The 11,912-nt window shown below is 36.6% G+C and overlaps 1 protein-coding gene across 1 annotated transcript in view; it reads left to right on the top strand.

The window, feature by feature from the left end:
- The window catches only part of TMEM144 (transmembrane protein 144), a 38,629-nt gene extending 26,984 nt beyond the window's left edge, over positions 1–11,645 (top strand). Inside the window, 1 exon segment of the mRNA XM_008592650.1 lies at positions 10,078–11,645. Within this exon segment, the coding sequence (XP_008590872.1) occupies positions 10,078–10,161 (84 nt within the window). The 3' untranslated portion in view covers positions 10,162–11,645.
- Positions 11,646–11,912: the final 267 nt, after the last annotated feature.

The following is an 11,912-nucleotide window of genomic DNA, read 5'->3' as shown; positions in this document are numbered from 1 at the left end:
CTTGTTAAATACTTAAAGGCAAGTTTGTACAGAAAAATATACATTATGATACATTCCTCAGCTAGAGAGGCAACTATTATTTGACAGTATTAAATCTCACTATATAAGGAGGAATAAGATTTATTAAAATAGGTAGTTATTATTCACATCAAATTGAACTTTTATCTTGATCATATGATAGTGACTTTTTTCTTTTAATCAAATTATATTCTTGAACAAATGTGGGTTCTCCAAAAAGGGTTTGAGGCAATTTTATGTAAAATACACAAACACAATTAATTCACACAAGACGAATAGAAATACAAACACAAATAGCAAATCAAAACCATGACAAGGACGATAAAGGAAGCAAATAGCATAAAGGGTGAAGGGTTGATATGATTAAACATTAAATTTTACTTTTTGCTTCCAATAGGGCAATACAGTGGGGTAGCTAATTCTTATTAACTTGTAGCACATTATTTCGTCAGAAGAAACCAATCTTTTCTAGCATTAAATTCTTAATAGTATTTTTCATATGGGGCCTTTAATAATATCCCTCACAAAAATATTATAGTAGACAAAGAAATGGTTTTCCTACCTTTGCTTCTTGAATCAACTTAGGACAAAACACTAAAGCCTAATTCAGTGGAAATAAATCACTGAGGTCGGTGGGTGTGGTCACTGTGGCTTTTAGAGACTTACCCATAAAGAGATTATTCTTGAAAAACTGTAGTAATGTAAGTAGAACCTTCACATTCACCAGGTGTGGCTTCCTCTGATGCTTGTGGGTTGTTATCTGAGAAGGACAGGTGTTGGGAGGAGGTGAGGGAATAGATTTCTTGCTATTAAGTTCTTGCTTGGCTTCATTTTTGCCACTCTGATAGTCAACTTTAACCACAGGCTGAAAAGATTCACTCCCTGCACTCAAGGATCTTGCATGCTTCTATATTTTTTCAGTAGGGCTAGAGTTTTTAAACTATTTTTTAATGTAAAATTCAAGCATACCTATTACTCAGTTTCAACAATTATTAATATGGTCAATCTTATTTTATCAAAAGAGTACATTTTTTAAATTCCAGTAGCACCGTTCCTCCCAGGTACACATATTTGCATAGTTATGTATCTAGTGGTAACAAGACTAAGAGAGCAGCATCTATTTTATTGGCAAATAACATTTATTTTGAAAGCAAAAAAAAAAGAAAAGGAAGGAGCGGGGAGGGGAAGGGGTAGAAAAGAAAGAGAAAGAAAGAGAGAAAGAGAGACAAAGAAAGAAAAGAACAGAACCCACCTAGCAGGGTCAAGGGCCTGTTATCTCTGCTCCATTTCTTCCCTGATCATTCTAGAAGCTGAATCAGCTTATCCAGAAGGTTCAGCGTCTCAGTAACTCTTAGGCCATTTCTAAAATAATATTTGGAAAATCTTCAGATAAAAACTTCAAAGGTCAGTGATACCTTGTGATATTGCCTTCTACCATGTTCTCTGAAGGGAAATGAAATTTTACATTAAAGAGGATAAAACTTCTTTAGCAAATGGCATAATAGCATTAACATCGTATCCCCTGTTCTATTGTTTCCTCCCATGCTGTTGAAATTCAGTGTGGGATTGCCTGAAAGACCATATGCTTCTCATCTGATTTGGATTTTGAGGCTTAGGGCCTTACATCATTGATAAAAGGCAGTTCCTTTGACCTATTTCTCTGGCTCTTTTGATGTTGACTTTCCAGATGCTGATAAATAGAGAGTAATGTATTTTTATTGCTTCACTTACATGCCAGGAGTGGAGTCCAACTTTGTTGACCCAGTCATTTAGACGGTTGGAGTAGTGGCAGGAGAAAAACATTTTGGAATTGTTTATTGAAGCTCTTCCAGAGTTCCTGTAGGGCTTGAGGAGGAATCATAAAAATGTTGATATAATACACCTTCTCCACAAAGACCATGATTAATCCAAATTACATTTTTTTCTTCTCAGTAAAAAAACAAACAAACAAAAAAAAATTAACACCAAATGTGAATAGCTGAAAGTTTTCAAATTGCAGAATTTTTCCTTTCTTCATCTCATTTCTTCTCATTTTCTTTGCCCTATATTATTTCTTTCTTGTCTGTCTCCTGCTCAGTAACCTCTGTTTTTTTTCTCACTGTTTTTTTTTATCTCCACATAAACTACCTTTTGCATTCATTTAGCATTTAATTTTAGACATACTTGATTACTCTGCAATAGTATCTGTTAATTTTTTTTTTTTTTTAAAGTATAAGCTGCTTCCATATGCACACTCTTTGTCAGGCCCAAAAGAAGAACATGCTAAGATTTCTTCAATTATGAGATTATCTCATGCCAAAGAAGGTTAGAAGTTTGTTCATACACTTTTTCTTATTGATCCCATGTCCGGTATCCTAAGGAACTGAGTCAATAGAAGAAATAAGCTACTTGCTTATTAAAATATTTTATTATAAGTATATCACACTAATGAAAAGTATTCTATGCTACAAAATATCAGAGTATCATCAAAATAATAAAAATGAAGACCATGAAGAAAAAAGTCTTCATTTTTTATTTAATGTTACTTAATATTTAGTTTAATGTGGAGTTAGGGTTGAGATTATGGGTAGTTTTCCCAGAAGATATTTTTATATTGTCTCCAATTTACTATATTTACATAGAATACAGCCATAAGAAAATATTCAATTTGGGCCAGCCCGGTGGCGCACTGCTACAGTGTGCTGCTTGGGAGCGCGGTGGTGCTCCCGCCGAGGGTTCGGATCCCACATACAGACCGGTTCCCGCTCACTGGCTGAGCGAGGTGCGAGCATGACACCGAGGGTTGCGATCCCGTTGCTGGTCCCGGTCCGGTACGGGCGTGACACTGAGGGTTGCGATCCGTTGCCGGACATGAAAAAAGACAAAAAAAGGAAAAAAAAAGAAAAAAAAGAAAATATTCAATTTAATTAAATTTGTTATTTTTGTTTAAGGGTCCCGGATTTATAGCTGCAATGTGGGGTGTCTTCGTGTTTAAGGAAATACAGGTATGTACAAGAAAGGGCAGATTTAGAAAATACAAGTAGGTCGAGGTAAGAAATGTATTAATATTATGTATGTGTTATTTTCTAAAAACTGGATGTGACTCCTAAGCCCAGGGCAGACAACACATGAACATATTTAACAGATCAAATGTTCAAAATGTTACAATCCCTAATTAGGAAAGAAAATAGTAGAGTTATGATAATTATCATGAAGCATCATGTCTCTCTCCACCTCCACCCGTACTGGAAAAATGCTTTAGTTAAATTGAATTTCCCTGAAGTGATTTTAGTTAAGTAACCCAATAAAATATGATAGAGGGACATTTGTTTAGTGTAAAATATGGTAAACAAGATGAAAGACTTTTTGTCCCAAAGGTTAAAATATCCCCTGAGGCAAATGAATTTGGGAATAGATTTGTATTTTGGTCCCCGTCCTCCAAAAGGCTTCCATGTCAAAACAGTAACAGGTGATTACTGCCATTTCTCTTTCAAATGTGAATGATGGGGGCTGGCCCCGTGTTGTACTCGGGAGAGTGCAGCGCTTGGGAGCTTAGCGGCGCTCCCACCGCGGGTTCGGATCCTATATAAAGATGGCCGGTGTGCTCGCTGGCTGAGCGCAGTGCGGGCGACACCACACCAAGGGTTGCAATCCCAAAAAAGGACAAATGTGAATGATGGGAGTTTAAAACTGCATTTGTCAAATAGTTCTAATATTAGTTCCAGTAATAGTCCTAGTATTAGTTCTAGTAATATTTCTGGGGGTGGTGGGGTGTATGTGTGTGTGTGTGTGTGTGTGTGTGCACGTGCTTTCGTTAAAAATTGCTTTAGAACTTACTCCATTTACCTTTATTTGTGGGAAAACAATCTTTAGTTGAGGAATATAGGTGAATAGTACTTTGTAATAATTTTTATTAAAGATAAATCCAAAGACCCTCTGTCAAAGCATCATAGACACAGTCTTTTCTGTCTTCATATGCAGCTGTAATAGCAAATAAGAAGACTGGTTCTAAGAAGATCTATGCTGCTAATCTCTTAGACCCATAAAGGGAATGTATTCATAGCTGATCTTTAAAATGGTTATTCAATTTTAGATTTAAAACATTTCAATCATTCTAAATAAAATTTCTTGATTTAAAAAGCCATAATTTTATAATATAAGTAAGATTCTCAGATTAAATAAGCAACCAATTTGTTTAGAAAATGTTTGGACCATGATCTGAATTTTTATTTTTGTCAAATACACTAGAAGTACTTTAAAAATGTATAGAACTATAACTTACTTTCATGCATATGTTTCCATTTATTTTAGTCATAGTTCTATTCTACAAAAAGTAACTCTGTGCTCAAAATATGTTGTAAATCTCTCTGCACATATTTTATCTACCTCACAAAAGATAATCTATTTCTATCCAAGAATGGGTTATTATCCTGTTTAAGATGCTGAAACCTTAAAAAAATCACAAGTTAGTGATTATAGCTTGTTTGCAATTTATAGGTACAAAAAAGCACAAACTGAGAATAGATTTATTTTAAAGCATTTGAAAATTATTTCAGTCACTACTACAATAACAATAGGGAATTGAAAATCTTCTTAACTACATGTAAGAAGTCTTTTCAAGGAGATAATCCCTAACCAATAAAGCCAGTACTAATTCTTCAGAGTCCTTTAAAAGGATGCTAAAGAACATTCAAAGGGAGTTCTGTTTTTTTTTTTTTTTGAAGACTTTAAAAAGACCCCAAAGGCCAAATAGAGAAGTAACTATTAAGATGACTATACCATGACCAAGTAGGGTTTCATTCAGGAATGCAAGGATGGTTCATAATATGCAAATCAACTCATGTTATTTACTATAATATTAGGTAAACAAAGGAACGGGATGTGATATATACTGTATTAACCTCTTAATATGCTAGAAATAGAAGGAAGCTTTAGTTGGTAAAAGACTTCTGTCGAAAAACAACAGCAAATACATACTTAATGTGAAATACATGAGTTCTCTACGAGTTGGAAGTTGAAGATTTCTCCATCACTATTATTCAATATTTTCTGTAGATCTACCCAGTTTGGTTAGACAAGAATAAGAAATAAAAAGAATAAATATAGGAAAGAAAATACTAACATAATTATCATTTGCAGATAACAATATCTTTTTAAAAAATTTAAGAGAATCAGCTGAAAATCTTAAGTTTCAGTAAGATCTTTTAGCAAGGTTTGAGATGCAAGGTAAATATAAATCGATAGCTTTCCAGTATACAGCCAATAACTACTTAAAAAGAAAATAAAGGCTATCAATGATAACCACGAAAATTACACAAATCTAAGAAAAAATTAATCAGAAAGGTGCCAGATATATAAAATATTTTACTTTACACAAAAAGTTACTCACCATATTTCTGATGGAACAACCAACCCACAATTATAATTAGGCAGTTCTTGCCATTTTACATTCAGTGTGATTCCTGTAAAATCCCAATGGGGCTCTTTCTAGAATTTGAATTCAGAATACATTCTAAAGTTTGGCCAATAACATATGTAAAAATAGGCAAATAAATAAATACATAAAAAGCACTACAGTACATGTTGTCTCATATTTCTGAAACATATGCAACTTACATTAGCTAGGACAGTTTCCTTAAAAAATAAGGATTTTTAAATATTAGATATGACTATATGCTCTTTTCTATTTTAAAAAATGACTAAGATAAAATTATAATGATTGAAAGAGAGGAAGTGCCAAGGTGAAGGCAAAGAGGAAGTTTGAGCAAGTATAAGCAAAGACCTTTCTAGTGTTTAAAAAAACAACAAACGAACAAAAGAGAGGAAGTGCCAAGGTGAAGGCAAAGAGGAAGTTTGAGCAAGTATAAGCAAAGACCTTCCTAGTGTTTAAAAAAACAAACAACGAACGAACAGAAAACCTTATGTCTGCCGACAAACAAAATTTAAGGGATTCCCAGGGGTACTTGTTCAATGCAGATGCTGAATTGCCTCTTCACAGGTGATTTAAAGGCAAGTTTTAAATACCTTACATGCCAACCAGCTTACGAAAGTCATTAATTAAACACTAAAACCAAAATCTATAAGAATATTTTTCAAATATTTTTGTTAGAATCAAGACAAAACCCTCTAAGCTCTAAAGAAGAAAACAAAAGCATAACCTTTATCTTATGACCCGAGGTCCTGTCAGTTATGTATCTTACAGCAGTCCTTGAAGACACATATTTGAAAGTCAGCAGCCTACAGTTGCAAGGACTTATGCTGAGATACAGGCACCGTCTGTGTGAAAGAGTTCAATAATTTGGCTTCATTTTAAAGCCATCAGTGCATCAGTGAGATGTTTTTGTAGTTCTTATGCTTTTTTATATTTGATATCTTTACTCTTTGGGAAGTTTGTTTTAGAGTATTACATTTTTAACCTAGATATAAATTATTTTTTTTACCAAAACACTTTAGTCATTATGTCTACGGTAACACCAACTCAGGGAATCCTTACCACAACAATTTATAGGTCAGTACCTACTCCCAGATGAAGAATGAGATGATCTATTACCTTAGTAGCTTCTTCAGAAATCCAGGTTAAAAACATTTTGCTTTGAAAAGAATGTTAGCATACTCTTTCCAAGAGTTAACATCACCTTTGATGGAGGAAAAGTATTGTTGTTGCCCAAATATAATCAGACTTTTTCTCTAGGAAACTAGGCAGTTTGGATGGATTCTTAACCTTGAAGGGGAAAAAATATTTTTATTCCCCGAGAACATTCTTCTGTCTACATAGATAATAAAATAGGGCTTAGCAAAGTATTCATATAATTAGATTGTAGAGTGCTTATAATCAAGGCCCAATTTTTTGAAGTAATCATCAATTTCTTTTTTTTCTTTTTTTTTTCCTTTTTTTTGTCTTTTTTTACTGACCGGTTACGGGATCGCAACCCTTGGTGTTGCGCCCGTACCGGGGACTGGCAATGGGATCGCAACCCTCAGTGTTGCGCCCGCACCGCGCTCAGCCAGTGAGCGGGAACCCGTCTCCACATGGGATGCGAACCCTCGGTGGGAGCACCGCCACACTCCCAAGCGGCGCACTCTCCAGTGCGCCACCGGGCCAGCCCGTAATCATCAATTTCTAATTCATAAAGTATGTTTGGAAATCACCTGAGTGTACTCATTCTTTGAACACATACTTATGGAGTGCCTATTCTGCACCACTACTAGTATCTATGTTAAGGTTGCAGTCTTAAAAACTAAGAGAAAGATGTTGGGAAACCTAAAGCATCGTTGAAGGATATGTGTGTGTGTGTGTGTGTGTGTGTGTGTGTGTGTGTGTGTGTGTGTTTAAATAAGCTGCTCTGTACTTGGCAAGGCTTTGGGGGTGCTGTCTTTCACTTGTAGAACTTGTGATTAGAGCAACTTCTGGTAGTGCTGAGGTTCACGGTGAATCAGACACTGGCCCCAATGTAACTTACAAAGTCCTATCTCAGGTCATCAAACAGAAGTAACTTAATGCACTCTATCCCAATTCTTTATTAAGTTTAAGAAAGGGACTATACATATTTTTTGGTGTTTTGGTTATGTATTGATTGTCTTTAATCTTAATAAGAGCTAATATGAAAGAATCGTTTCTTTGACAGTCTTCACATTCCCCCCATCCTGGACTCTGGTTTTGCTCTGTCCAGGTTTGTAACACAAAGTTACTTATGATCTCAGCTTTCTTCCAGTAAACTGGAGACACAAAACCTTTAAGGAAGTGTGAGGGAAGCGGGCAGAATGAGACCAGACAAAAGTCTGTTCTAAGCCGTGAGAGTCCCACTGTGGAGCCAGAAGAGCGATGTGTTTGTGTTGTCCCCTGGCCAGGCCTGCTGGACCCTGTTGCCTGTGGGAGCCCAGTTAGAGCTTCCCTTCTTGGGTTTCCCTCAATGCAGACCTGCCAAAGGGAGGCAAAGTGAGTCTCCCTGGGCCTTCACTCTGCATGGCCTGGCTGTAGGAACCCGGGTTTTGGTGCATGTTCCTCACTGATTATTTGGGTGAGCACCAGGGAGATGCTCATGAATCCATTTAGCCCTGGGGATCAGCCCTGGCAGAGCCCAGGATACTGCTTTTATGAATCCACTCCCCACAACAAGTCAGCCAGCTCTTACTCCAGAAACACAGCATTTCGTTCCCACTGCCTTCCTTGAAGTTTTACCCCACGTTGGGGCAGTTTGAGGTTGTTAGTTGGGCAGACCCCAGTGGCCAGAGTTTCCACAAGAGAGGGGGGTCATCGGCCCTTTCCCTGCAGATTTGAAGCAGGCATGAGGCCTACTGCTGCCTGGAATCACCCCTTCCCCAGCCCCATCTTCCTCCAAGAACCTTTATGTGTCTTCTACATGACTTAAAAATAAATCATTGTTATTTTTCCTTTTTAAACGAAGAGCTAAAAATAGTCGGTTATGAAGATCTGAATGTAATCTTAGACTATATTTCTAAAATTAGAGAGGCATTAGTCCTGTTTTACTTCGTAATGTTCAAACCTTGCTTTAGAGTATTGGGGTTTGTGTTTAAAGAGGAATATAGAGGCCTGGGGTGGGGAATGGGGAGGTGGAGGGGAAGTGGCAGAGTAACCAGTACAAAACTATGCTATCTGCCCTAAGTGAATCATTGTGCAGTGTATGCATGTATTGAAACACACATTGTACCCCACAAATATGTACAATAAATATTAAATAATAATAAAAATAAAGAGGGATGTAGACAAACTGGCAACCACTCAGAGGGGAACAGCCAGGACAGTGAGGGAGCTTGAAACCATTCCATATGAAAAATGGTCAAAGGAGCTAAAATATTGATCAGGAATAGATGCCTTGGGGGATATAAGATAGTTATTTTTTAATGTTTTGATGACGCATCTTGTGGAGGAGAGAGTAAAACTGGTCTATCTGTACCCATAGAGATAGAATTTACAGGAAATAAAATATTTCTACCTAACACCGGAAGATATTTCCTTGTTTAATCCAGAGATGGACTGGGCTTCACAGGGAAGTGGTTCTCAGTGCCTCCCATCTTTAAGACCGTTTCTTCCGAGGGTAGCTGGACAAGTCACACTTAGTCATTCCTCACACACCTCTGTTTCTTCCTCACCATTTAGATCCATCTCCATCTCTCCAGCTGCACTTCATCATCCTGCCCCTGGAAGACTGCAGTCCCCTCCTGACTGGTCTCCACATGTCCAGTCTGGTCTCCTGCAATCTGTTCATCATCCTGCAAAAAAGTGTGGGCTTTACAAAATGCACATCTGATCTTTTCACTACATCCCACTGCCCATTCCTTTAACTTCTTCTCATTGCTTGGAAAGATAGAACCCAAAAGTATAACGTATGGTCAGGCCCACAGCCCCCCAACTTCATCTTGCTCCACGTAGCTCTCATTACTCCAGTCACTCTAACCTGCTTTGAGTTTAGGGGAATATCTCTTACAACAAGGCATTGCACATAAAAGTCCTTCTACCTGGAATTTCTACTTGCTGCCCTGATTCCCTGGCCAATTCATTGATCCTTAGGATTAGAAGCTCAACTCCCCACCTTCCAAACCAGCACCATGAAGACTTCTAAAACACACTCTCAAACAACCATGGTGATTTGCTTATTAATACCCCTCCCATGTTGTAACATTTTTTTCTGTGATTATTTGGTCAATTCCTGTCTCCCGTATTATACAGTTAGTTGCATAAGGTCTCATATTGATGCACAGTGGGTGCCCTCATGTATTTACCGAGTGGGTGAATTAGTAAGGGTCTTGTGGGTTTTCGAGAGAATCTGGATATTTACTTGGACAGGGTAGCAAAAAAGTATACAAGTGGCCAAACAGATGGTTATTACGATCCCTAGCAATCTTGGGAGTCTTTGCTTTTTGTGTATTTGATGTGCCATTATTCTTTAGGTGAATTAGTAAGGGTCTTGTGGGTTTTCGAGAGAATCTGGATATTTACTTGGACAGGGTAACAAAAAAGTATACAAGTGGCCAAGCAGATGGTTATTACGATCGCTAGCAATCTTGGGAGTCTTTGCTTTTTGTGTATTTGATGTGCCATTATTCTTTATTATTTTTCAGGGTCTACAAAACTACCTATTAATGACACTTGCGTTTTGCATCATCGTGACTGGAGCATTATGCACTGCTTTTTCTAAAATCTAACACTCACAAGACCAGCAGATGGTAGCCATGGTTGAGAGAACATCTCTACTGGACACTGGAGAGATTTTGCTGAGAACAGAGTTCATTTTCACACAGCAAATGGATCTCAACCAATTTTGGAGTGGGGTAAATGATTTTTTCCCCACAAATGTGAGAATGAAGGAAAACAGTTTCAGCTTAATATAAAAATGAAAAATTCTTCTGATGAACGATTTGTGACGGTAGGACTTTACTGGGTGACTAAAATATGTATATTATTATAACATTATATCTGATGGTGCTCCTTTTACCACAATACATACCTAGTGTTGCAAAAATCTAGAAAACAGTTCATATACAAAGAAATTACAGTCCAAATTTCTAACTTTTTACCTTCATTCATGAAGAGAGGCAGAAATATTTTATGAGGGGAGAAGGGAGAGGACGTACCTTATAACGGAATTAGATTACAAAGATATTTGGATCTTTTGCTGGATAAAGTGAATGTCATGGTTGATAACTGATGTTAAAAAGACTACGTTTTTTATTTTTTGCCTAAATTTATTTTTACTTGAAATGAATATTGCCCAACTCTACATTATCCACCCATCTTAGCTCGAAGTGCTTTTGATTTTCTGCAGATAAAATTCATCCTCAGAGAACAGAAATTTCCCACCACTGAGAATATATATGCATAATTATAATACCTATATACACAAGCACACACACATACATAAATACACACACATAGATGTATGTACTGTTCCAAATTTGAGGGAAATTCTAGGGTCACTAAGGTGAGGTTCTAGCTTGTCAGTGACAATTGAAAGGGACCAACGATCTTTTGAATGTACGATTATTTGTTTCTGAAATATACTTTTCCCAAATCCTTTCAACTGAAGGCTTTTCTGTTTGCTTTCAGTTTTAGCTGGTGGTTTCCAGTAGGCAAAATAAAATGATAGACATGCTTGTTTTATTTCTTTAAGAAAACTGAAGTGGAATTGCTAGTCAGTATTTGTTACGAAGGTTTCCAAAATCTAAAAATAATAGAATTCCTAATCAAATGTGAAATTTACCCATTCCCAGCTAGTACATTACTTTGCCTGTGCAGGAGAAACAAAACACTATTCTACTTAAGTGCAGGAATTCTGAAGCCAACCTGCATGGATTTAAATCCCACCCCACTTCATCTTCATGTGTGACTTGGGACAGGTTCCTGAGCCCCTGTCTCAGATTCCTCATCTGTAAACTGGGGTTAATGATAGTGTTTGTCTCACATGGTTATTACATGGTTGAAATTAGTTAAAATCTTGAAATCCGTCCATGAGTGTCTGGTACTTGGCAAACACTATATAATTGTTAACTATTATCAATATGTGTTGTTGGAGAAAGAAAACAAATGTCTATAGAATGGAGAATACCTTGTAAAAGCGACTGCTCTCACTACCGCCCCATCCAAACAATTACTTGTTATTCTTTCATATAAATACTATTTTGAAATGATACTGGAGTCTCTGTTTCATTATTGAATTGCTAATACAAATAAAATTTGATTGTAACTTCTTATACTCATTTTAATTTTAATCTGAAATGTCATTAAATGATGCTAGTAAACTTTGAATAAACTGACAGGATACAAATGCTATTTTTCTCGCTTAAATATATTTTAGAATTTTATGTTGGAGAGCTTTTAATTGCCAATTGACCTTGCCAGTTTATATGCAAATTTTTAAATGTGAAGTAAAGCAGTTGCAAAGAAAAATGAAAGAAAA

The sequence above is a fragment of the Galeopterus variegatus genome, unplaced genomic scaffold, assembly GCF_000696425.1.
Source record: "Galeopterus variegatus unplaced genomic scaffold, G_variegatus-3.0.2 Scaffold8148, whole genome shotgun sequence".
NCBI classification, from domain to species: Eukaryota; Metazoa; Chordata; class Mammalia; order Dermoptera; family Cynocephalidae; genus Galeopterus; species Galeopterus variegatus.
This window is presented reverse-complemented; position numbering and strand designations above follow the sequence as displayed.